The sequence below is a fragment of the Aotus nancymaae genome, unplaced genomic scaffold, assembly GCF_030222135.1.
Source record: "Aotus nancymaae isolate 86718 unplaced genomic scaffold, 86718_ANA_hifiasm-v0.15.2.pri h1tg000028l, whole genome shotgun sequence".
Taxonomy (NCBI): domain Eukaryota; kingdom Metazoa; phylum Chordata; class Mammalia; order Primates; family Aotidae; genus Aotus; species Aotus nancymaae.
This window is the reverse complement of record NW_026988441.1, coordinates 17,831,975-17,858,278: the sequence shown is the minus strand read 5'-3', so window position 1 is coordinate 17,858,278 and position 26,304 is coordinate 17,831,975. Positions and strand designations below refer to the sequence as shown.

Genomic DNA, 26,304 nt, shown 5'->3' with positions numbered 1-26,304 from the left:
GGGAGAAAAACCATATTATTATCTCAGTAGATACAGAAAAAGCATCTGATAAAACTCGACATTCATTTATGGCTCAAAACTTTCGGCAAACTAGGAACAAAAGGAAATTTTCTAAGAAGATAAAGTGTTTCTATTAAAAACCTAGGGCAGGCTGGGTGCAGTGGCTCACACATGTAATCCCAGCACTTTAGGAGGCTGAGGCAGGGGGATCACCCGAGGTCAGGAGTTTGAGACCAGTTTGGGTAACATGGCGAAACCCTGTCTCTACTAAAAATAGAAACATTAGCCAGGTGTGGTGGCGGGCACCTGTAGTCCTAGCTACTTGGGAGGCTGAGGCAGGAGAATCATTTGAACCCGGGAGGCGAAGGTTGCAGTGAGCCGAGATTGTACCATTGCACTCCAGCCTGGGTGACAGAGTGAGACCCTGCCTCAAAAAACAAAAAACAAAAACAAAACAAGACAAAAAACCACCTATGGCTAAATTAAGCTTCATAGTTAAATACTGAGAATAACACAAGTATTTCTGCTATCACCTTTTCCATTCGGCATTTTACTGGAGGTAAGATACAAGTGAAAAATTAGACACGTGGTCATATATTAAATATGATTTATATACAAGCAACAAAGAATTAAAAGACAAAATTTAAAAGATCAGCGTGTGATAGTATGAAAAAATTAAATACCTAGGAATAAATATAATAAGAGATATGTGAGTCCTCTACATTAATAACTTGACATTACTGAGAGAAAATAAAGACTAAATAATGGAAGTCTTTGCCACATTCATTGATCGGAAGACTAAAGACTGAATATATATTGATTCTCCCCAAATTTATATTTAGATTCAATAAAGTCCTTATTTAAAAAAAAAAAGAGCTGGGTGGAAACAACAAACTGATTCCACAATTTTGTATACGATGGGCCAAGAATAACCAAGGCAATCGTGAAGAACAAAGCTGGGAAACGCTACCAACATCATGACTAACTGAAAGGCATGACAAGACACTGTGGGCCGTGCACGGTGGCTCATGCTGTAATCTCAGCACTTTAGGAGGCTGAGGAGGGCAGGTTACTTGAGGTCAGCAGTTTGAGTCCAGCCTGGCCAACACAGTGAGACCCCATCTCTACTAAAAATACAAAAATTAGCCAGGCCTGGCGGCGGGTGCCTGTAATCCCAGCTACTTGGGAGGCTGAGACAGGAGAATCGCTTGAACTCAGGAGATGGAGGTTGCAGTGAGCTGAGATTGTGCCACTGCACTTCAGTCTGGGCAACAGAGTGAGACTGCATCTCAAACAAAACAAAACAAACAAACAAACAAACAAACAAAAGAAAAAGACACTGTAGCACTGGGGCAAGGATGGATAGATAAATTGTATCCCCCAGGGTCCGATCAGGAGGCAGAAATCACATCAGTGTCTGCACTGGCGTGAGCCCGTGGCCTGAGTAGGTTGGTCTCTAGATTCTACATTTGGCCTCCCCCTGAATATCAGACGCCTGTTCAGACAAGAACTAGGTCTTTGTTAGTCATTTCTGGATCCCTAACATCACCTGCCCAGGGCACACTCAGAGGAAACACGGGGAAATTCTGCTTGAATGCATATCTCAGCAAGCCAATGAAGAGACCCTTTCCTGCACAGACCCACCATGCAGGCTTAGGGGCCGGGAGAAAGAGCCCGGTTTTCTGTTAGAAGGTAACCCAGGAGCCCAGGTGAGCATGGAAAAGAAAGCCTGGGTGAGGGTCAAAGGCAGGGCTATGGCCCTGGTCCTGTCACCTGTAGATGGAGGCCAAGGGGCAGGTGAGCCACATGTTCGTCCACTTGCCGGGCTGGTCAATGTCATAGATGAAGTATGGCTGGTGAATTTCCTTGATGGGGTTGCAGGGTACATGGCAGGCTTCCACCTGCAGTTCCGGCCACATGTGACTGAATTGCATCTTCTCGTCTCTCAGATACAGCCGGCAGGGCATGGGATTTTCCAGGGACTCCTCAATGTAGCAGTACCCCAGGCGTTTGCGCTCACCCGGTTCCCCACAGCGGTTACAGTCCTGCTAGGGGTCCCAGTGGGTAAAGACAAGTACCTCGCCATCCAGGCTCAGGGTCTCATTCTGCAAGGGTTTTTGGTTCAGGTTCCTGTGCGTAACATGAAGGGTGGTAATGTCCTGGAAGTCGATTTCGTATTCTATCACGAGGGTATCATCAATGCCCTGGCAGCGATAGAGGCCCGTCTAGGAGGGCTCAGGCTTGGTCAACTGGAGGCTGCCTCCAGGCAGTTGCCTTATGTAAGGCATTGAATTAAGCAGAGAAGGATCTTCCCCATGAATGGAAGAGAAGTACCAGAGTGCCATGGGATGGTCACACTTCAGGACAACATCATTGCCCGAGAGGAGGGCTCGCTGGCAGAGGTTCTTGTAGGCACAGTTGATTAACATCTGGGCCCACAGAGTGGGGCGAGAAAGGCTAAGCAGCCACAGGGTGTCCAGCAAGGCGGACCAAGGCTGAGGAAGGAGGCTAGGAACTCCCTGGGCATTGTGAAGTCACTCACAGAACTGAGGATCAGCCCAGGCAATGGAATGAACCTTGTTCCACTGTGCTTTCAGGAGTGCAATTCAGTTCATGTCATCAAGTGGCTTGTCATAGGTTGTAGGGTCGAAGGTCAGATATCCACAGGAGCTGGACAAAATGGGTGAGCCTAAATCAAAACAAGCAAACTACAAAGGCAAATTATTGGCCTTCCACATGCCCAGTATTTAATGATGGAATGGGACAAAACGACTTTATGACCAGTAGAAAGAGGAAGAAGAGGCCGGGTGGGTGACTCACACCTGCAATCCCAGCACTTTGGGAGGCCGAGGCGGGTGGATCACGAGGTCAAGAGATTGAGACCATCCTGGTCAACATGGTGAAACCCTGTCTCTACTAAAAATACAAAAAATTAGCTGGGCACGGTGGCGTGTGCCTGTAATCCCAGCTACTCAGGAGGCTGAGGCAGGAGAATTGCCTGAACCCAGGAGGCGGAGGTTGCGGTGAGCCGAGATCGCGCCATTGCACTCTAGCCTGGGTAACAAGAGCGAAACTCCGTTTCAAAAAAAAAGACCAGCCTGGCCAACATGGTGAAACCCTGTCTCTACGAAAAATATAAAAATTAGCCAGGTGTGATGGCATACGCCTGCAGCCCCGGCTACTTGGGAGGCTGAGGCAGTAAGATTACTTGAACCAGGGAGGCAGAGGTTGTAGTAAGTTGAGGTGGTGCTACTGCATTCCAGCCTAGGCAACAGAGCAAAACTCTGTTTCAAAAAAACAAAAACAAAAACAACTCTCCCCAAGTCTCAATAACATAAAACAAGAAAGGTTTACTTCTTATTCATTGTGCACTGGTATCAGAATCACTCAGGGATCCAGGGTGATGGAGCAACTGCCATCTCAAACATTTTCAGTTTCTTCCAAGGAGAAAGAAAGAGATCTCTGTAGGATTTCAGGTCTACATTAAATGCTCTGCCCTTAAGTGACACATGTCACGTCACTTGCTCACAAACCATTGGCCAGAAACAGCTACATGGCACCACCAATCCACCGAAAGAAATCGAACTCTACTATTTCCAGGAAACTTTTGGCAAATGGCAGTAATGATTTCTATGGCTAATATCTATTACAAGGAGTTTTTCCTCTGGTATTTTCCTTTATATCATAGAGATAAAACCATTTCCAGAATCCTCACATCAGTTCTCTTCTCACGTTCTGTTGGCCAGGATTGGGGCCCATGACCAGCTCTTGTTCCTAGGATTGGGTAAGGTCAGCTTTTTCTTACCAGAAAAGCCATTGCAGACCCAAATGAAATCAGGGTTTTGTATACAGGAGAGTTGTAGAAAAGAATGCTGATTTGGTGTGACCAACCATGTCTTCCACATAGTAAAGAAACGTCTTAGACCAGATGGTTCATGAGTTAGTTCAATCAAACATTTAAAGAAGAATTCACACAAATCATTTTCAAACTTCCAGAACGTTGAAGGGAAGGAGACACTTCCTAACTCACTCTATGCAGCCGGTATATCCGTAATACCAAAGCCAAATAAAGACATCACAAGGAAAGAAAATTACAGACTAATATCCCTTATGAATATGGATGCAAAAATCCTCAACGAAATATTGGCAAATCAAATCCATTAGCATATTAAAAGGATTACTCGCCATGTCCAAGTATGATTTATGCAGGAATACAAGGGTGGTTCAACATAAGAAAATCAATCAATGTATAATACATCACATTATTAGAATGAAGGAAAAAAACACACACATGATCATCTCAATTAATACAGAAAGGCATTCGACAAAATTCAACACACCTTCATGATTAAAAAAAAAAAAAAAAAAAAAAAACAGAAAACTGCCAGGCACAGTGGCTCACACCTGTAATCCCAGCACTTTAGGAGGCCAAGGGGGGCAGATCACGAGGCCAAGAGTTCAAGACCAGCCTGACCAATATGGTGAAACCCTCTCTACTAAAAATACAAAAATTAGCTGGGCATGGTGGCACATGCCTGTAGTCCCAGCTACTCAGGAGGCTAAGGCAGGAGAATCTCTTGAATCTAGGAGACCAAGGTTGCAGTGAGTTGAGATCGTGCCACTGCACTCCAGCCTGAGCAACAGAGCGAGACTCCGTCTCAAAAAAAACCCAGAAAATTAATCATACAGGGGAAATTCCTCAATGTGATAAAGAGTATTTATGAAAGGCCGGGCATGGTGGCTCACGCCTGTAATCCAAGCACTTTGGAGGCCAAGGCGGGTGGATCACCTGAGGTCGGGAGTTCAAGACCAGCCAGACCAACATGGTGAAACTCCGTCTTTATATATATACACACACACATATATATAAGTATTTATGAAAAACTCACAGCTAACATCATACTCAATGGTGAAACATTGGAAGCGCGGGCGATGGCTCCGAGGACTGTGAGAAGCATATCTGAGAACACCGAGGAGCTCAGTGTGTCGGAAGCTGAGTAAGCCAGAGACTGGGAGGAGGTGAGGTAAGAGAGGAAAGGTCAGTTTCTGCTGAGAGTAAGGAGGAGCCACAGGAGGGTTGGGAGCAGGTGGACGTGATCTGGCTGGAGTTTTAACGGGGCCATTAGAACAAAACATGCCTTGGTACGGAAACAAGCTAGTGGCCAGTTGGCGTCCCGGGGGAGTCTAAGCGAGAAAGCGCCCAGGGTTCCCCTAGGATGCGCTTCCCCTCGCAGCCACCTGGAGACAGCAGAGTCGCGCCCAGCGCCGCGCAGGCTAATCGCCGCGCCGCGCCTCCGCCCTTGGGTGCAGGTGGCTGGTCCCCGGGAATTCCTAAGCGGAAACCCGTCCCAGGCCCCGCGCCTCCGCTCGGTCCCTTTAAGAGCCAGAATTTCCGGAGGGCTGACCTTGAGGGGTAGGGATGCCCAGGGGCCGAACCACGAGTTGGGAACGGGTGGGGGCGATGGCGGAAACTTCCGAAGTGGAATTCCAACTTTTCCTGGGCCTGATTCCCCTCGAGCGCCCCTGAGGGGGCAGAGCTTCCCTTCCGGGGAATTCAGAGGGTTCTTCAGGTCCTCTAACTGGGAGGCGCACGAGGCCCGAAGCGCCCCCCACTCCACGCGGTCAGTAGGAGCCCCAGTGGAAATGGAGAAGTCAGGGGCCACCGACAAGTCTCTCCGAGCCAGGACTTTGTTTAGACTGGCTCCTCCCGGCAGGGCTCACCTAGGCGGGTCCATCGCCAGCCGGGGAGAGGGGTGTGGGTAGGGAGGGAACAGGTGCGCTGCGGGACCCGCCCTATTTCAACAGGTGAATCGCTCCAATTGGGTCTCGGTTTCGTGAATCTCGGTGCGCTTGGTTTGGCCGGAGCAGGAGAGGTGCGGACGGGACCTGTGGTCTGCAGGCACCCTCCCAGCGGGCCAGTCACTTGGTTCATGCCCTGAGGGCCGGAGCGCACCTGGGTCAGCCCACTTCCGGGGAGGGAGGCGGAGGAGCCCCTCCCCGCCGCCCACCCATAAGCCCAGCCCAAGGCTTCCCACCCTTGTGTACCTGGGCCGAACCATTTCCAGGAGGGCGCAGCGGGTGGAGTGGCTCGGAGAAGTGCGGTGGGTCAAGCACTTTTCTCCCCCAAATCTGAAAGCGTGCCCTTTATCCACGTCGTTTACGTTCATTAAAACTTCTAGAACGCGGCAGGATGGGCTTGGAGTAGGGACGAGGAACCGAAGCGGGAAGGGGAGGAGCGTGCACCCCTCCTGGCCTTGGTGCGTGCCGCGCCCCCTACCCTCTAGCTACTTGGGAAGGGACGCGCGGGCTAGACGCGCCCAGACTGCCGCGATGGCGCTGGTGCCCGGCGGACTCTCCGGTGGGCTGGGCTCCCACCCTGCCACGCCAGGCCGGGACGCGGTCGTGTTCCTGTGGCTCCTGCTTAGCACCTGGTGCACAGGTACGGGGCACGGGGTCCCTGACGCTGCGGAACTGCGGAGGGCACTGTAGAGGGGGGATGGATGGAGTTGGGAGGCGGCGGGGGCGCCTGGGGCGCGGGAAGCAGGGGGTCGCAGAGCCTGGGACCTTCCTATCCCCTGGTCTTGGGCGAACTCTTGTGTGCCAGAGTGAGAGGAATTCCCCATCCGTGCCTGGGAACGCTTCCCCCGCCCTTATCTGGGAGATAGCAGGAAGTGAAACTCCCTGAACGGTGAGACCCAGAGCGGCAGGGAGCCTGGAACTCTTTGTGGGGAGGGAGTGGAGGGCCTCTGATTACTGGCTAAAGAAAAGCCAGGATGGGGCTTGGGCGCACCCGGGGATTTCTAAGTGTTGTAGTAACGGAGAGAGGGCACGCCAGGGCTGGATCAGACGCTTCCTAGAGGGAGAAAGACGAAGGAACAATGCCCAGGCCTCGGGTGGGTGTGGGACTGGGGACTCCCCATCCCCCGCACCCCACCCACCTCCCGCGGGCTCCGGATTATCCGTGCGTAAGAGTCTGGTAGGATGGACTTAGGGACTTGAAACAGACTTCTGCTGGCAGGCTTTCACCTGAATGGGATGTTTGGGTGGGGATGAGGTTTTTCAGCACTTTTGGCGCAGTCATTTGAAGTGACTTTAGGGTAGGGTGAGGTGGTGGGAGGCTGATGGAGATATTGTGGGGGCTTTAGTCACTCCATGGCAACGCAGTTCAGGCAAACAACTCTATGATTTTGCCTCCAAATTCAGAAGACCCTGGGTAGTCGGTTTCGAAGTGGGGCCTTGAGCGCTGGGGGCATGACCTAGCTATTTGGGCTTGCCTGCCCAGCCTACACAGAGGTCCCCTGCTGTGGGTGAATGGCAAAGGGAAGAGGGGACTGGCATGGCTCAGAGGCCACAGGCTGGGAAGAGGGATGGTGGGTCCAAAGGAAACTGGCTGTGCCACTGTGTACCTGCCACTTCAGCCCCACGGGTCTATAAAATGGGCATGATTATCGTGGCTGCCTCACCAGTCATGGGGATTAAGGAACAATGTGTGCCAGGCACTCTGTAAACCACACACTTGCAAGTGTCAAGCTGGTGACAAGTGGCGTTCCTGTTGAAGCACCTCCCTGAGCTCACAGCAATCCCTGACTCTCCTCTTGCCCTCAGCCCCTGCCAGGGCCATCCAGGTGACCGTGCCCAACCCCTACCACGTGGTGATCCTCTTCCAGCCCGTGACCCTGCCCTGTACCTACCAGATGGCCTCGACCTCCACGCCACCCATCGTCATCTGGAAGTACAAGTCCTTCTGCCGGGACCGAATCGCCGATGCCTTCTCCCCGGCCAGCGTGGAAAACCAGCTCAATGCCCAGCTCGCAGCCGGGAACCCAGGCTACAACCCCTACGTGGAGTGCCAGGACAGCGTGCGCACCGTCAGGGTCGTGGCCACCAAGCAGGGCAATGCCGTGACCCTGGGAGACTACTACCAGGGCCGGAGGATTACCATCACCGGAAGTATGTTGGGCCAGGCCAGGGGGGTGAGGCTGGGCTTGCTCGGGTGGTGGGGCTGGCACCCTTGTACACAGCCTGGAGTCCCCATCTGAAAGCTCTTGAGTGCCAGTGTCTGAAAGAACCAATGAAGACAGCAATTCTTTTTTTTTGTTTTTGAGATGGAGTCTCACTCTGGACTCCAGGCTGGAGTGCAGTGGTGCGATCTCGGCTCACTGCAACCTCTGCCTCCCAGGTTCAAACGATTCTCCTGCCTCAGCCTCCTGAGTAGCCAGGACTCCAGGTGTGCACCACCACGTGTGGCTAATTTTTGTATTTTTAGTTGAGATGGGGTTTCATGATGTTGGCCAGGCTGGCCTCAAATTCCTGACCTCAAATGATTTGTCTGCCTTGGCCTCCCAAAGTTCTGAGATAACAGGTGTGAGCCACCATGCCCAGCCTGATGGGAGCAATTCTATTTTACTATTCTTCCTTCTGCTTATCCTTCCATTCCTTAATTTAACAACGAAGACTTTTTGAGCATCTGCCATATATCAGGGCCCTGGGAATACAGCTGTTAACAAAATCATCAAACCACTTCCCTCTAGGAGCCCACACTGTAGTGAGAGACAAACACAGCGTACACTCAAGTGCTTGAAGATGAAGAAAACTGGGTAATGGAGAGAAGAGGCTGCGGTTTGTTCTATAATCATATTAATAATACGGGCAGTAAGAAGTAAAATTTAGGCCGGGCGCGGTGGCTCACGCCTGTAATCCCAGCACTTTGGGAGGCCGAGGCGGGTGGATCACGAGGTCAACAGATCGAGACCATCCTGGTCAACATGGTGAAACCCCATCTCTACTTAAAATACAAAAAATTAGCTGGGCATGGTGGCGCGTGCCTGTAATCCCAGCTACTCAGGAGGCTGAGGCAGGAGAATTGCTTGAACCCAGGAGGCGAAGGTTGCGGTGAGCCGAGATCGTGCCATTGCACTCCAGCCTGGGTAACCAGAGCGAAACTCCGTCTCAAAAAAAAAAAAAGAAGTAAAATTTATCTAAGTAACAACTTATAAAGGGCCTATTGTGTGCTAAGCTCTCATCCAGGTTCCGAAGGATTAACTCAGACGCACACTAGTTGAATAGATTCTATTATTATTATCTTCAGAGGCCCAGAGAGAGAAAGTAACTTGCCTATGGTCGCATAGCTGGTAACAGGGCTGGGATTCTAACTCGGCCACTTTGGGTCTAGTGGCCAAGCTCCTAATCCCTTTGCTTGCTTAGGGTGGTCTGCAGAGGACTCACAGAGGAGGTGGCAGGAGTGAACTGCGGGGGCAAGAGATCTTAATGGAGAAAGCCTGCGACTTGCCAGGAACATCACACACATTCTCCCATTGAGTCCTCTACATTCCTGACAGCTGAGGCACAGAGAGGTTAAGTTGTGTAAATGCGCACATGGGAAGTCAAGGTCTGGAGCTGGGGTTTGAACCCAGGCAGCCCTGAGAATCCTTGTTCTTAACCGTAATGCTGCCTCCTGATAGGAAGTACCTGTTGGGACGAAGTAAGGAACAGTCATTCTTTCGTTCATTTGGGATTTATCAAGCATCTACTATGTGTCGTTGGTGCTGGGGATAGAGGAGGTGATTGGGATGGCTGTTTCTCTCCTCAAGGAGGTGACATTATGGCGGGGTGAGACTGGCAGTAAATAAGCAGATAAAGAAAGAATATGAGACTTTCAAAGTCTGGGCGAGGTGGCTCATGCCTGTAATCTCAGCACTTTGGGAGGCTGAGGCAGGTGGATCACCTGAGGTCGGGATTTTGAGACCAGCCTGGCCAATATGGTGAAACCCCGTCTCTACAATACAAAAATTAGCCAGCTGTGGTGGCGCATGCCTGTAATCCCAGCTACTCAGGAGACTGAGGCAGGAGAATCACTTGAACCCAGGAGGTAGAGGTTACAGTGAGCCGAGATCTCACTACTATACTCCAGCCTGGGTGACAGTGAGACTCTGTCTCGAAAAAAAAGGGGGATTTCCAGCTCTCTGGAATCCCCTCCCACATAGTGGGAGCGCTTTCTTCCCTCCTGGATGTCCCCTCTGGGGTCCCCTTCCACCCAGCGTGGAAGCTGTCTTTCCTCTCCTGGATTCCATCTTTCTGGATTCTCTCACTCAGTGTGAGGGGAGTTTTCCTTCTCTGATTTTCTCCCTCTGGGAACCCTTCTCACTCACTGCGAGAGCGTCTTTTCTTTCTCTCATTCAGTGTGGGAGCTAGCTGTTTCTTTCTCTCTCCTCCTTTTTCTTTCTTTGCCTAAATAAATCACTTTTCTGCAATAACAACAAAAAAAGACTTCATCTCAAAAAGAAAGTGTGAGAATTTCAGAGAGTACTAGGTGCTGCAAAGAAAATAACACCAGGCTGGGTGCAGTGGCTCATGCCTGTAAGTTTCAGCACTTTGGGAGGCCAAGGCAGGAGGATTACTTGAGGAGTTTGAGACCAGCCTGGACAACAAAATGAGACTCTGTGTCTGCAAAAAAATTTTTTTGTTTTGAGATGCAATCTTGCTCTGTTGCCCAGGCTGGAGTGCAGTGGCACGATCTCGGCTCACTGAAACCTCCACCTCCCAGGTTCAAGCGATTTTCCTGCCTCAGCCTCCTAAGTAGCTGGGACTACAGGTGTGCACCACCACACCCAGCTAATTTTTGTATTTTTAATAGAGACAGGGTTTCATCATATTGGCCAGGCTGGTCTCGAATTCCTGACCTCGTGATCTCCCACCTCAGCCTCCCAAAGTGTTGGGATTATAGGCTTGAGCCATCATGCCCAGCATGTAAAAATTTTAAAAATTAGCTGGGCATGGTGGCATGCACCTGTGGTCCCAGCTGCTCAGGAGGCTGAGGTGGGAGGCTTGCTCAGGCCTGGGAGGTCGAGGTTTCAGTGAGCTGTGATTGTGCCACTGCATTCTAGCCTGGGTGACAGAGTGAGACCCTGTCTCAAAAAGAAAAGAAAATAGCACTGGGTGATGTGCTACATGGAATGACTTGGGCTGCAAATACGATTTGAGAAGGGCCTGGGCCCTACAGAACCTAGAAGGTGGAGAGGAAGAGGAGGGGCAGGGTGCCAGGGATGAAGGCTCACCTACCCCATGTCTTAGTGTGTGTTCACTGTCTTAAACGAGGATTTAAAATTGGGCATGGGGCAGAGCGGGAGGGAGCATCCCTTTGCAGACCCCAAGAAGCCAGGAACTGGAGCACATTTTGTTAGAGGAGAGACGGGAGGCCGGGTTCCAGGTCTGAGCCTGTCAGTCCTGTTTCAGGGGAGGCACCAGGCTCGCTTGCCCTGAATTTCTGTGGGCAGCTCAGCCGCGAGCATCCAGCTGTCATTGAGGTCACGGGAGGCCCCCTCCTCTGTAACCCAGGGAGTGTGCCCACCTGGACCAGGCAGGATTGCTCAGCTTCTGCCAGGACAACCCAAATACTGAGGGTGCTGCCTCTGCTGGGCACAAAAGTGCAGGATGACCCCCCAGGCTCCATCTGGGGGAAGGGGCCCTGGATGCTCCAGGGGCCTCACAGGCCTGGGTCTTTCAGATGCCCCGACCTGGGCCCGTGTTTGATAGCGGCCCTGAGTGTAAACATCCATTGTGTGTGTGCGTCCTTTCAGGAAACCCCGTAGCCACAGGAGCTTCCTCCATTTCAGCTTTGAGGATGGGGAAAAGTGGACTCCCTGTGGTGTTGTCATCCACTGTGCTGTTTTTGTTTCTTTTTTTCCTGTCGCCCAGGCTGGAGTGCCGTGGCGTGATCTCAGCTCACTGCAACCTCTGCCTCCCAGGTTCAAGCGATTCTCCTGCCTCAGCCTCCTGAGTAGCTGGGACTGCAGGTGTGTGCCACCATGCCCAGCTAATTTTTGTATTTTTTGGTAGAGACGGGATTTCGCCATGTTGGCCAGGCTGGTCTCAAACTCCTGACCTCAGATGATTTGCCTGCCTTGGACTCCCAAAGTGCTGAGATTACTGGCTTGAGCCACTGCGCTTGGCCTGTCCTGGTTTTAAAAGTGAAAATAGTCCTGGGTGAACTAAAAGGCTGTCCACTCCAGGCATCCCTCAGGTCAAGTGGCTCCTGCCCTGCTTCCATCCTTCCATGCTTTGAGTGATGGAGCAGCACCTGGACAGGAGGCCCTGTTCCACCTCCTCAGGCTCCTTGGGGTGCAAGTGCCCCCACCTCCAGCTGCACTGGAGCAGAGAGCCCACGGGACCTCTGAAATCATGAAGGTCACCTCTGTGGTGTATAAAGAAGAAACCAGAGGCTGGCAATGCAGAGGAGGCCTGGCTGCCGTTCCCACTGGACAGCTGGCATCTTGGCGTCTTCTCCCTGCGCCTAGAACAATGAAAGCAGTGCTCAGCCCGGGTGATATCAGGGCCAGCCCAGGACCAGGAACAGGGTCCGCCCTGCAGGAAGAAGGTGCGCCCAGGCCTTAGGATGGATCAAAAGAAGCCGGAAAACTATATTTTTTGTGGGTTTTGAAAATGTCAGATCAAACAAAACACAGTGAAGTCCAGCCTTGGCCCATGAGAAGCCAGATTTCAACCCCTGGCCTATATGATGTATTTGCCATGGCAGGGGGTTCCTGTCCACTCTTTTCCTTACGGCAGGGACCAGCCCTTGAGCTCCAGTGTTGCAGAGGCATAGTCAGGGTCTGATCTGAAGACACTGGTGGCTCATGCCTGTAATCCCAGCACTTTGGGAGGCCGAGGTAGGAGGACTGCTTGAGGACAGGAGTTGGGAAACCAGCCTGGGCAACACAAAAAATAAACTAGGGGGGCATGATGGTGTACTCCGGTAATTCCAGGTCCTCTGGAGGTGGGAGGATTGCTTGAGCCCAGGAGTTCAAGGTTGCAGTGAGCCACGATCACACCACTGCACTCTAGCCTGGATGACAAAGCCAGGCCCTCTCAAAAAAGATACAGGTGGAAAAAGGATAGACGAAGAGGGCATTATGGCAAACCTGGAGGACTTAGGAAAACCTAGTTTAGAATTCTATGAGGATTCAGCCGCTGCTGCTACCCACGTGGCCCCTGAGGTGGGCCTGGGGGCTGCGTTGCTGTGGCTGTGGGCGGCGTCGGCTGCAAAAAAAAAAAAAAAAGAACTCTATGAGGATTCGATGAAAGAATGTGTGCAGAGGGGCCCAACACATAGTAAGAGCTCAATAAACGGTGGGGGCCGGGGGCAGTGGCTCACGCCTGTAATCCCAGCACTTTGGGAGGCTGAGGCAGTTGGATCACTTGAGCCAGGAGTTCAGGATAAACCTGGACAACATAGGGAGATCCCATCTCAAAATTTGAAAAGAAACAAAAAACAGTGGCTTAGATGCCTGATCGTGAGGGGAAGTCGTGTCCTCTACCCCTTTACATCTGCTCTGAAGGTCATCGTATCCGGAACCCTGCCCTGGCCTCCTTGTTTAAAGTGGCACAGCCCCCACTCCATGCCTGGCACTCTCTGCCGTCCCTGGTTCGTTTTCTCCATACAGCTTATCTCTGTCTGATATGTGACAGTGTTATATTTTTTGTCTTTCCCAGTTAGAATCTGAGCTCTAGAAGGGCAAGGGCAAGGATTTAGAACTCAAATGTTTTGGGCTTAGACCTCTTGACACCCTTAGTTTTGAAGTTAATTAAGAGCTCAGGCCTAGCTTGGTGGCTCGTGCCTGGAATCCCAGCACTTTGGGAGGCCCAGATGGGCGACAGATCACTTCAGGTCAGGAGTTTCAGGCCAGCCTGGCCAACATGGTGAAAACCCTGTCTCTATTAAAAATACAAAAATTAGCCAGGGATGGTGGCGGGTGCCTGTAATCCCAGCTTCTCAGGAGGCTGAGGCAGGAGAATTGCTTGAACCCAGGAGGCGGAGGCTGCGGTGAGCCGAGACTGCACCACTGCACTGGGCAACAGAGCCAGACTCCATCTCTTTAAAAAAAAAAAAAGCTCAGACAGTTTGTTTTCATAGGTAGCAGACTGAGAAAAGTTTACAAAATAATTTAAATAACAAAAAATTCATAGATTAACATAAATAACATATCTTTTAGGAAAAAAAATAATCATTTTCTGAAACCAGACAAAACATTGTTAATGAGAAGGTGGCGTGGTTTTGTTTTTTCGCAAGTGTCTGAAGCCTGGCTAGATAGAAGAGGCTGGCTTCTCAAAGCTGCTTCAGTCTGTTGTGACGTCTGTCATATGTCACATAACCTCTGGAAAACTCCACAGTTAGTACTGTTAGGAAAATAACTTTGACCTCAGGGTCTAGCGGCTGCAGGTTGAGAACTGTGCCTGGTGTACCAGGCGTCTCTCATACTGCCTAGAACGTAGGTGGCGCTCAGTAATTATTGTTGAAGGGCAAACGAATGAATGAAATGTGTCTTTGAATATAGTCATGTGCCCAGAATGATGGGACAGATGAAGAAAGCTAAGGGACTTTAGCATGAGGAGAGAAGGGGGTTCATTTACTTTTTTTTTTTTGAGATGGAGTCTTGCTCTGTTGCCCAGGCTGGAGTGCAGTGGTGCAATCTCAGCTCACTGCAACCTGCGCCTCCTGGGTTCAAGTGATTCTCCTGCCTCAGCCTCCCAAGTAGCTGGGACTACAGGCATGTGCCACCATGCCTGGCTAATTTTTTTTATATTTTTGGTAGAGATGGGGTTTTACCATGATGGCCAGGCTGGTCTTGAACTCCTGGCCTCAAGTGATCCACCCTCCTCGGCCTTCCAAAGTGTCGGGATTACAGGTGTGAGCCACTGCGCCCAGCCTATTTTTTAGTTTTTATTTTTGTTTTTGTAAAGACAGGGTCTTGCTGTGTTGCTTAGGCTGCTCTTGAACTCCCAGCCCCAAGTGATCCGCCCGCCTCAGCCTCCCAAAGTGCTGGAATTATAGGTGTCAGCCACTGTGCCTGGCCAAGAGCGTGTTCATTTCTGCTCGTGGCCAGGCATTGTGTCAGCCACTGCGGACCCAGCAGTGACTGAGACAGACAGGGCTCTGCCTCCTGGAGCCCATAACTCTCAGCAGGCAAGGGATGGCTGGCCCCTAAGCTGGGTGATAGATTTCAGCAGTTGGGCTGGGGAGCTGTGGCAGGAGCCCAGCCCGTGGCGGGGGATAGTGCAAATCCAGAGCCAAGGCGATGGCAAGGGTGAGGCTGGCACAGTAGCCAGAGGCCATGTCGTACCAAGGGCCTTGGGACCTTAGGGAAGGCGTCTGGAATGTTGTAGCCAGGCACTGTTGCAAAGAGGACTTTTCTGTAGACATGAATCACGCCTGTAATCCCAGCACTTTGGGAGGCCAAGGCAGGCGGATCACTCGAGGCCAGGAGTTCAACAGCAGCCTGAACAACGTTGCAAGACCCTGTCTTTACAAAAATAAAAATAAAAACTAACTTCCTTGTGAAGAAGGAAGAAGGCAAGGGTTCTTTTATTCCTTCAGCAGTTATTGACGGGCCTGGGGGTGCCAGGTGCTGTGGACTGGGGCACGCATGGTGGCTGCTGTCACAGAGCTGTTGTGCAGGAGGGCAGCATGTCCTCGGGAAGGTGGCAGGCAGGTCAGGCTGGGAGGAAAGAGGCTGGGAAGCGGAGGGCATTTCCTGCCAGGGCAGATGCCCACCTGGAGACTCCTCCACTCCCCAGTGGCCTAAGGCAGAGTTGCCTGGTAGGTGGCCAGTCCTAACTTGGTGCAAGGCTGAAGGTATTAATTAGGGCCTGAGGAGCAGAGAGGAAACGGGATGTGCCAAAACACTTTGACGGATGGCACAGTGAACAAGCTCCTTGCCTGCAGGTTCAGACCTTAGCGTCCCCAAGCCCTGGGCCTGACCTGGAATGTGGGGATGGAAGGGGAGGGGGAGGGACTGAGGCACTGGGAGGGTAAGTCTCTCCCCCCGCCACATACGCGTTCCTTATGGGTGCCTGGGTGTCTCCTGGTATCTAAAATCTGGCCTGTTTATCTCCACACCCGTCCCTGGGGTCTACACTAGGCCCTGTGGGTGGCAGTTCACATTAGGGAAGTTCAGACTTAGGCTCTGAGAGGTGGTTCAGAGATGGGTGTAAGTTGAGAAGCACAGGCTGCCCGCACGGTGGCTGATGCCAGTAATCCCAGCACTTTGGGAGGCCAAGGCAGGAAATCACTTGAGGCCAGGAGTTCAAGAGCAGCCTGAGCAACATAGCGAGACCCTGTCTCTACAAAAATAAAAATAAAAACTAAAAAAATAGGCTGGGTGTTGTGGCTCACGCCTGTAATCCCAGCACCTTGGGAGGCTGAGGCGGGCGGATTACCTGAGGTCAGGGGTTCGAGACCAGCCCGGCCAACATGGTGAAACCCCATCTCTACTAAAAATGTAAAAATTAGCTGGGTGCGATGGTGCACATCTGTAATCCCAGCTGTATAGGAGGCTGAGGCAGGAGAATCACTTGAATCTGGGAGGTAGAGATTGCAGTGAGCTGAGATGGGATGGCGCCACTGCGTGCCAGAAAAAGCTGGGCGTGGCGGGGTGTGCCTGTAGTCCCAACTACTATGGAGATTGAGGTGGGAGGATTGCTTGAGTACAGGAGGTTAAAGCTGCAGTGAGCTATAATTACACCACTGCACTCCAGCCTGGACCACAGTGAGACCATCTTGAAAGAAAGGAAAAAAACCTCAGGCTCTGAGGACACCATTACTGCTCTACACCGAAGAGCTGTCCAGCTTTTCTAGACCTGATGTATCATCCACAAAACAGGAGTGATAACGGCCCCGCCTCTCAGACTTCTTGCAGTAGCCCAGGTGTTTAGAACGGATCATAAAAGGCCGCACACCCTTGGTAGGAATCTTTGCATACGCACTTGCTCATCCGCAGCCCGCCCAGCCCGCCGCTTGCCCGCTCCTGGAGGTGCTGGGAAGGGCTAAAGTGCCTTAATATCCTGACCCAGATGCTGACCTGACCTTTGACCAGACGGCATGGGGGGACAGCGGTGTGTATTACTGCTCTGTGGTCTCAGCCCAGGACCTCCAGGGGAACAACGAAGCCTACGCAGAGCTCATCGTCCTTGGTGAGTAAGGTGTGGGAAGGGGGAGGCACGGCCCTTTATCTTGTCCGCTTCTGTCTGCCCTCCCGTGTCCACCCTCTGCCCTCCAGCAGCTTACCCTCTTGGGCTCTGTCGCGTGCTCTGCTGTCCCCCGGGCTCTGCCAGTCACTTAGGCTCCCCCGTGCCCTGCACCCCAGGCAGGGACCCCTGGCCCACAGTGCCTCCAACCAGCCAAGCCAAATGAAGAGAAGACTGGAGAGAATTGGAGACTCTGCCTCTTTGAAGTCTCATTTTTTTCTTTTTTAATCCAGACTTGGGGTCTGGGTATGGTAGTTCATGCCTATAACCCCAGCACTGGGAGGCTGAGGCGGGTGGATCACTTGAGGCCAGGAGTTTTGAGACCAGCCTGGCCAACATGGCAAAACCATCTCTACAAAAAATATGAAAATTACCTTGTATGATGGTGCACATACCTGTAATCCCAGTTACTTGGGAGGCTGAGGCATGAGGATTTCTTGAACCCAGGAGGTGGAGGTTGCAGTGAGCCAAGATCACGCCACTGCACTCACGCCTGGGTGACAGGGTGAGACTCTATTTCAAAAAAAAAATCCAGACGTGGTCAGAGTTGATGGGCAGTGAATGAGGGAGTTGATGGTGTGCAAAATTGGCCCCACTTCCTGCTCCATCCCCAGGGCCTCATCTTACCCAATTCCCTCGCCAAGCACAGTGGCTTTGCCGTGTGCCCTGCTGGGATGGCGCTGCATGGCACACACAGAGTGTGTGTAAGTTTGAGTGCAGCTGAAACAAGGCCTACTCCAGACACCCAGGGGCAGGATGGGGTATCCTTGTGGCTGGGAAGCCTCCCTCCATGTGCTGGGGGACATTGCCATCAGCCAGATGCCCTCCTGTAAGCCAACACATGGAGTCTCATGTGGCATGTGCTCTGCATGAGTGACGCTGCCAGGCTGTATACTGCCATCTTCACATTTGTGAATGAGCACAATTGGGAGGCACTTGGGCCGAAAGTTCATGTGTGAGGGGCGGAACACGTGTAACGTGACCCAGGAACCTCGGCATGTTCTTCGGTAAAATGCACCATTGGCATCAGCAGTTCCCAAAATTTAGTCTCCGGGTCTGTTTACACTCTAAAAAATTACTGAAGGGCTCTAAGAGTTTTGTTTGTTTCTGTGGGTTTTATGTCTATATGTTGCTTAATGTATTAGGAATGCAAATCAGGACATTTTTCAAGCCCAGGACACACAAGCAAGCCTGGGCAACATGGCAAGACCCCCGACTCTACACGAAACTTTAAAATTAGCCAGGTGTGGTGCCGTGCACCTGTGGTCCCAGCTTCTTAGGAGGCTGAGACAGGAGTACCACTTGAGCCCGAGGGTCAAGGCTGCAGTGAGCCGTGATTATGCTACTGCACTCTAGCATGGGGGACAGAGACCCTGGCTCAAGAAAACACACACTTAGCTACATATTGGGTACCAGGAAAAAGAAAAAAGAAAACACACACATACACACAAACACACAAGTATATAGTCCATTAGGTATCAGGGTAATGATGGCATCAGGGAGCCTGGGAAACTCCACTGTACATTCATGGCAGAACAAGTGAAAATGGCAAGTAACATCTTAGTGTTATTCTTAGCATTCTTCTGGCCTAGGAGACGGGACCACGCTTTCAGAGCCGCCACCAACATGCCTCTGTCCTGTTGCAAGGGCCTGTGGTGCCAAGTGAGCTCTGGGGAGGGCTTCGTGGGTCAGAACTGGGCCTGTGGAGGCCCCTCAGACACAGCACTGGTGGGGCTCAGAGCCCTCACCACTCAAGGGAAGACAGAACCGGGTCTGAGACGCACGAATATGACAGTGCATGAGTGGAGAGGGAGACCTCGTGGGTCCCAGACACAGGACCACATATGACTTTCATATGTGGGCATTTTTGCCTTCATGGGTCCCTTCCTCTGTTTTCTAAAAAAATTATGATTATGTTGTCATAAAGATAGCTCATTATTATTCAATATTAATTTTTTTTTCAGATTTGTAAAATAAAACTATTTCAGCCAGGTGTGGTGGCACATGCCAGTAGTCCTAGCTACTTACTCTGGAGGCTAAGGTGGGAGGATTGCTTGAGCCCAGGAGGTTGAGGCTGCAGTGAGCTATGAACGCACCCCTGCACTCCAGACTGGGCGACAGAGCCGAGATCCTGTCTATTTCGTGGGCCCCAGGGCACTGTGCCGGCTGGAACAGGACATCCCTATCACCTTGGTTGGAGCCCTCTGGGGTGCTAAGACCTATAAATGAGGAAAACTTAGGGTACCCAAGCTAAGGTAGAGCCCTCAGAGCCCCCTGGGATCTGTGCTGGAGCCCCCATGGCATGAGACACAGGTGGATTTTGCAATGGGAGTTTCTTACCTATGGGCACCCACATCTGGGCCGTGGAGGGTAGGTGCCATGCGCTAGGGCTTCAGCCCCACCAGCCCCTCCCCGATTGAGGGCTCACCTTCCACCTGGCCAGCCTGGAGCTGGGCTTTTGGGGTGGCGTGGCCTGGGCTGGCTCTGGCCAGCATAATCTGTTTCTTTTTTATCCCTCCAGGGAGGACCTCGGGGGTAGCTGAGCTCTTACCTGGTTTTCAGGCGGGGCCCATGGAAGGTACGGGGGGTGGGTCCTGAGTGGGGCTTCTCAGGAGCTCCTACACATTACCTACTGCTTCTGACTCTAGTTAGTATCCCCCTCCCCACTAAACCCTGCTCACTGTGGACCCCTCACTAACCTGGCCTGTGACTCTGAGACATCTAGTGGCCTGGTGCTGGGCCTGGGCTGGGCTAGGCTGGGCTGAGGAGAGCCTGGGGTGCAGGCCGGGGCTCTGTGACTGGCACCTGCAGTGCTCTTGGTGTGGTGTCTGGGCAGCTGGCTCTCTCTTTCGTCTAGGGGCTACAGTCTGTCTCCCTCTGGCCAGGCTGCCTCTTGTTTTCTGCCTTGTGTATTTGCACCTGGGGGAGGGCCCTAATTTGGGGACTGGCTGGGATTTTAGACGGGGGAGTGTGCTGTGCCGAGCCTCTGGCACGGAGAATCCAGCCAGGGCTGCAGCTTCCTTGGTGAGCTCTGCAAACAGTCCCCGACCTCAGTGCTGGCCCCGCACCATGTGCCCCTGCTGCTGTGCCATCAGCCCTGTTCCCTCCCAGGCCTCCGGGCTCAGGGCCTGTTCTCTCTCTGCAGACTGGCTCTTCGTGGTTGTGGTGTGCCTGGCTGTCTTCCTCGTCTTCCTCCTCCTGGGCATCTGCTGGTGTCAGTGCTGCCCACACACTTGCTGCTGCTACGTCAGGTGCCCCTGCTGCCCAGACAAGTGCTGCTGCCCCGAGGCCCGTAAGTGCCCCGCTCACGGCCACCCTGGTTCGGGCAACATTCTGGGCCCTAGGGGAGGAGGTGGCCATCCGCCTGCCCCAGGACAGTGGTGTTGGTCTGGAGGGGGTGAATCCAGCCTGTGGGGGAAGTAGGCTCAGGAGGGTCTGCTGCTTTCGACTGTCATTTACTTCCTTGAACTTACAGTTCGTTTTTATTCATGTTGTTTTTCCTTTTGGAAGTATAATCCATACACATGGTAAAAATGTCCAACAGTACAAGATACTATTCGTATAAAAGTAAAGCCCTCTTTAAAAACCAAATCTAGGCCAGGCACAGTGGCTCATGCCTGTAATCCCAGCACTTAGGGAGGCCAAGATGGGCAGATCACTTGAGGTCAGGAGTTCCAGATCAGCCTGGCCAACATAGCAGAGCCCCGTCTCTACTAAAAATACAAAAATTAACCGGGCATGGTGGTGTTCACCTGTAATCTCAGCTACTCAGGAGGCTGAGGCAGGAGAATAGCTTGAACCCAGGAAGTAGAGGTTGCAGTGAGCTGAGATCACACCACTGCACTGCAGCCTGGGCGACAGAGCCAGATTCTGTCTCAGAAAAGGTGACAGTGCCAGACTCTGTCTCAGAAAAAGTAATAATAAAACAAATCTTAAGTGAAAAAGGTGAGAAAACAAGGTTTACAACACCACATGATTTAAGCAAATTTTATTTTTTTTAGAGAAAGGGTCTCACTGTGTCATCCAAGCTGGAGTGCAGTAGTGCGATCATAACTCACCACAGCCTCAAACTCCTGGGTTCAGGCAATCCTCCTGCCTCAGCCTCTGGAGCAGCTGGAACTGTAGGTGCACACCACCACGCCCAGCTAATTTTTTGATTTTTTTTTTTTTGTAGAGACAAGGGTCTCACTATGTTGCCCAGCCTGGTCTCAAACTCCTGACCTCAGGTGATCCTCCATGTCAGCCTCCCCAAAGTGCTGAGATTACAGGCATGTGCCACCATGCTGGCCAGTTTAAAAAATTTTTTTGTAGAGACAGGGTCTTGATACATTGCCCAGACTGGTTTTGAACTCCTGACCTCAAGTGATCCTGCCTCAGGCTCCCAAAGTGATGGGATTACAGTCATGAGCTACCACGCCTGGCCTTAAATTTAAGCAAAAAAAATTTTTTTTTGAGACAAAGTTTCACTCTGTCGCCCAAGCTGGAGTGAAGTGCCACAATCTCGGCTTACTTCAACCTCTGTCCCCCGGCTTAAGCAATTCTCTTGCCTCAGCCTCCTGAGTAGCTGGGATTATAGGCGCCTGCCATCACGCCCAGCTAATTTTTGTATTTTTAGTAGAGGCGGAATTTCGCCATGTTGGCCAGGCTGGTCTTGAACTCCTAACCTCAGGAGGCCCACCTTGGCCTCCCAAAGTGCTAGGATTACAGGTGTGAGCCATTACACCCAGCCAAAGGTAAGCAAATTTTTGAAAACACATATCCACAGGAATGCTGCACATTTTACCCGGCTACTATGTCTAGGGACATATCTACCACATCAGCATGGGTACCTGTGAGACCTGGGACTCGCTGTGGGACTAGAGCTAAAGGGGAAGGAAGCAAACCAAGCAGGGGAAGGTAAGAGAAGATGGGAGAGAGAGACAGAGACCTAACTCTGAGACGAGTCAGACGTGCAATTGACAAAGACTTGCTCCTGCCTCTCTTCTGTGAATGTCGGTGAATATCTCAATTGGACATTTTCACAGAGGAGCTGACAGGTGTGGTCACAGCCATCAGCCTTGGGACACCAGGGCCCCAGGGTGTACACTAGGTGGCACTGATGGACACTTCAGCGTCCCTCCGGCTGCTGTCCTGTTTCCCCTCCTTGGGGACCACAGCTATTGCCAGTCCTTGGTTTCCTTCGGGAGGGTATCTGGGTAGACCAGCCTCTCTGCACGCAGTCCAAGATATACGAACAGTGAAGTACCAGGCAATCCTTGCAAGTGTGGGCAGGTGGAGGGCTGAAGCCTGCCTGACACCTTCCTGCTCAGAAACCCAGTGAGCGATACGCTCAGTGTCCTCCCCTATAAAATGGGGCTTATGGCAGAGCTCACCATACTGGGTGCATCTGGGGGTTTGGTGAGCTCGTGCACAGCATTGAGCCTGGGGCCTGATCTATATAAAATATTCTACGCCTGCCAGCTGCTGGGCACCGCCACTGTCAGCCTCAGTAATGACTCAGGGCCAGCACGGTGACCCTGGAGAAGCAGCGTTCCCTCTCCGAGTCCTATTTACTTCTCTGTAAGGTCCCGACTTTATGGGGTGTTATGAGCATTTGAAGTCGCTGACTAATTTTATAGTCATTGAGCTCAGTAGTGTGCAACCTGGTTCCTCAAAGATCACTTCCCTGAAAAAATTCCACTGCTCCCTGGAGGCTTATGCAGGCCATCCCCTCCCTTCCCTTTTGTCGTGTTTAGCTGACAGCTCTTTGCTCAGGAAGTGGGTGTTAGGTCCATTTCACAGATGGGCTGCGACCAAGTTTGCAGTGAACCCACGAAGACCAGAGCTAGGCCCAGGACTGCAAATGCTGGTCCCCATGCCACATTCCCCTATCCCAACACCACATTTCCTCCATCCGAGGACCCTGTTACCCCAACCCGGGGCCCCATTAACTCCCTGGCAGAGGCCCTGTTACTTCTGCTGCTGCCACAGCCTTTGCCCACCCGTCAGGAGGCAGCAGGTCCCACTGCTGATTATGAAGTTGCAGGCTGCTTGAGCTAATGAAGAGGCTTCCTCTAGGCTGTGCACTTAGCCTTCCGCTTCCAAACCAAATCAGAGGTGAAGCACCCTCTTGGAGCCCATCTCCCCCTGCCATTTTCCTGTTGGAGTCCCAGGGAGGAAGCCACTTACCTAGGGCCCAGAAACTCTGCAAGCCTTTTGCCCTGGGGAAAAAGGAAAGGAGGAGGATCTTACCTTGAGCTGTCAAGCCTAGAGCCTGGTGGGTGTGGCCACTTCGCTGCTTGGCTGGGACAGGCAAGTTAACTCCGGGCTCCTGCCATTGCATCTAGGTCCGGAAGGTGACCTGGTGGGCAAGACGTACGTCTCCCAGCTGACTCATTTTTTTTCTAGAGCAGGAGCTTGGCCACCAAAGAAGATATTTGGTTTCCGCTTGTGGGGACAGTGGTGGACCCAGCACCTGGGCTTTACCTAAAGGGGCAGCTTTGTTGCGCTGTAAACACACAGGCCCTGGGTGGCCACTTCTTCCAGTAAGTTAGCTGGAGAGTTGGAATTTTAGGTAAAACCTTTTGCTTGACAAATGTTTGCAAATCACCATGAGGTTAAATTAAACACTGTCCTGCCACCCTGGGGTCTTGAACTGCCTGAAAAATCACCAAGGAAGTGGGGTGGGATCTCTGTGAAGCTGGTGTCCCCTAGGCTCAGGGATGCTGCAGAAATGGAATGAGGACCAGCAGGGACCTAAGTGCCCAGGGAAGCTCTACAGTGGAGAGGGCAGGTTGGGAAGGAGGTCCAGGCCCAGGTCCCTCTGGAACCTGATGGGTGTGGGGCAGCCTGGCTCCTGCCTGGCCCACCTTCTCATGTTGATTTTTGTCCTCACAGTGTATGCTGCTGGCAAAGCAGCCACCTCAGGTGTTCCCAGCATCTATGCCCCCAGCACCTATGCCCACCTGTCTCCTGCCAAGACCCCGCCCCCACCAGCCATGATTCCCATGGGTGGTTACAACGGGTACCCTGGAGGGTACCCTGGAGACATTGACAGGAGTAGCTCAGGTGAGTGGGGGTGGGGAGCAGGAACAGCTGGTAGGGGTGTGCTGGGCATCTGGACACTGAGGGGCAGAAGCTGGGAGGAGGAGGGTCTTGGGAGCTAAGGAGGGGCTCTGCTCTGGGTGAGCAGCCACTGACAGCCACTATCCCCTAGCTGGTGGCCAAGGATCCTACATACCCCTGCTTCGGGATACAGACAGCAGTGCGGCTTCTGGTGAGAATCCATCATCCTGAGGTTGGATGTACCTCTAAGGGAGAGGGCTGGGCCAGGATCCATCCTCCCAAACCAACCACCTCCACCCTATCCCTAGAAGTCCGAAGTGGCTACAGGATTCAGGCCAACCAGCAAGATGACTCCATGCGGGTTCTGTACTACATGGAGAAGGAGCTGGCCAACTTCGACCCTTCTCGACCTGGCCCACCGAATGGCCGTGTGGAGCGGGGTGAGGCGCAGCCTTGGGATCTGAGGACTTTTAAGGTGGGGTGGGGGGAAGCATGACTCCCTGATACCTGCCCCAGGGATGCTTGTGCAAACCCTGGACCCTGGGCTCCTCCAGCAGTCAGTGACACCCCTCTTCCCTGCAGCCATGAGTGAAGTCACCTCCCTCCACGAGGACGACTGGCGATCTCGGCCTTCCCGGGGCCCTGCCCTCACCCCGATCCGGGATGAGGAGTGGGGTAGCCACGCCCCCCGGAGTCCCAGGGGATGGGAGCAGGAGCACCCCAGGGAGCAGCCAGGCGGAGGCTGGCGGGCCGGGCGGCCCCGGGCCCGCTCCGTGGATGCCCTGGACGACCTCACCCTGCCGAACTCCGCGGAGTCAGGGAGCAGGTCTCCCCCGAGTAGTGGTGGGAGGAGAGGCCGGGCCTACATGCCACCGAGGAGCCGCAGCCGGGACGACCTCTACGACCAAGACGACTCGAGGGACTCCCCACGCTCCCGGGACCCCCACTACGACGACTTCAGGTCTCGGGAGCGCCCCTCTGCCGACCCCAGGTCCCACTACCACCGGACCCGAGACCCTCGGGACAACGGCTCCAGGTCTGGGGACCCCCCCTATGATGGGCGGCTACTGGAGGAGGCCGTGAGGAAGAAGGGGCCCGGGGAGAGGAGACCCTACGAGGAGGAGGAGGAGGAGAAGGCCTACTACCCGCCCGCGCCACCCCCGTACTCCGAGACCGACTCGCAGGCGTCCCGCGAGCGCAGGCTCAAGAAGGTGAGGGCCGCCCCCGCCTAGCGTCCAGACCGCCCCTGGGTCCCCAGCCGGTCCCCGCGGCTCATACCCTTCTTCCTTTCTCCCTTGCAGAACTTGGCCCTGAGTCGGGAAAGTTTAGTCGTCTGATCTGACGTTTTCTACGTAGCTTTTGTACTTTTTTTTTTAATTTGAAGGAATACTGATTAAGCCCTGCCATGCCCCTCCCGAGTCTAATAAAACGTATAATCACAAGGCCTCGGTCTGGAGAGAAGCGTTTGTTCAGCTGCGCGGGGCGGGGTGCCGGGGCTGCTGCCATGTGTGTCTGTAAAACGCCGCGTCCCGGGGGCGCCTGAGTCCCGGGCCGAGAGGAAGAGACCCGGCCTGGCCCGGCCCGCACCCGCGCCACCGGCCGGAGGACATGCCCGGAGTAACCGCCGCCCGCCTACGTGCGCGCCCCGGCCCCGCCCAGGCGTGCGCATGCGCCTAGGACCTCCACCTTCGCGCACGGTAGCCCGGCCTCCGGGAGCGCGCGCGCGCGCACCCCCTCCCCTTCCACCCCATTCCCCCCTCCTCCCACCGACCTACTTTACTGTCTCCAATCCCGGGCAGCCCGCCTGGCCCCCGGCGACCCAAGCCCCTGCTCCGGGTCCCCCGACGTTCCATCTGGACCCGCGTTCCACCCGGGCAGCGAGCGGTGACCTCACGCCCCGCGGAACCCCGGAACCGCGCGCGCGCCCGCCCGCACTCGGAGACAGACAGCGCGCTCGCTCCCGGGCCGCCTCCCCCCGGCGCGCGTCCGTCCCGGGCCCGCGCCGCCGCCGCCGCCGCGCGCGCGCAGCTCAAGTAAAGGAGGAAAAAAAAAAAAGGGGGAAAAATAGAAAGCGGCGGCGGCTGCAGCAGCGATCCGCCGCCGGACTGGGCCAGGCCGGGCGGCGGCCACGCGAGCCGACGATCCAGGGCACCGGCGGCGGCCAGCCAGGGCGGGCCGTGTTCAAAAAAAAAAGTCGCGGCGGCGGCGGCTGCTCAGGGAAGGAGGCCCGAGGGCCGCGTG

At 53.3% G+C, this 26,304-nt stretch overlaps 1 protein-coding gene and 2 long non-coding RNA genes across 9 annotated transcripts; 1 reads left to right on the top strand and 2 right to left on the bottom strand.

Moving 5' to 3' along the window:
* Nucleotides 1–529: 529 nt before the first annotated feature.
* LOC110569467 (uncharacterized) lies at nucleotides 530–6,319 on the bottom strand. 2 transcript variants are annotated; one of them, XR_010344294.1, is made up of 3 exons: nucleotides 5,722–6,319; nucleotides 4,890–5,009; nucleotides 530–2,670 (listed from the first exon to the last, which is right to left on the bottom strand). It is a non-coding gene; the product is annotated as an uncharacterized LOC110569467 (long non-coding RNA). The 2 variants fall into 2 exon arrangements; XR_002479550.2 differs by having other exon boundaries at nucleotides 6,046–6,319.
* LSR (lipolysis stimulated lipoprotein receptor) lies at nucleotides 6,310–25,507 on the top strand. Of its 6 annotated transcripts, none has more exons than XM_012438169.3 (10): nucleotides 6,310–6,439; nucleotides 7,606–7,950; nucleotides 16,846–16,965; nucleotides 19,541–19,597; nucleotides 20,165–20,311; nucleotides 23,896–24,066; nucleotides 24,215–24,274; nucleotides 24,372–24,503; nucleotides 24,646–25,274; nucleotides 25,365–25,507. In XM_012438169.3, the coding sequence occupies exons 1-10, from the start codon at nucleotides 6,331–6,333 to the stop codon at nucleotides 25,398–25,400; spliced, it is 1,806 nt and encodes a 601-aa protein (XP_012293592.2). In that variant the 5' UTR covers nucleotides 6,310–6,330; the 3' UTR covers nucleotides 25,401–25,507. The 6 variants fall into 6 exon arrangements, with proteins under 6 accessions (XP_012293592.2, XP_012293617.2, XP_012293609.2 ...); XM_012438177.3 differs by having other exon boundaries at nucleotides 6,331–6,439; nucleotides 24,375–24,503; XM_012438194.3 differs by lacking the exon at nucleotides 19,541–19,597 and having other exon boundaries at nucleotides 24,375–24,503.
* Nucleotides 18,180–25,602, bottom strand: LOC135276755 (uncharacterized). The gene is made up of 2 exons (XR_010344293.1): nucleotides 25,342–25,602; nucleotides 18,180–23,359 (listed from the first exon to the last, which is right to left on the bottom strand). It is a non-coding gene; the product is annotated as an uncharacterized LOC135276755 (long non-coding RNA).
* Between the last annotated feature and the right edge of the window lie 702 nt (nucleotides 25,603–26,304).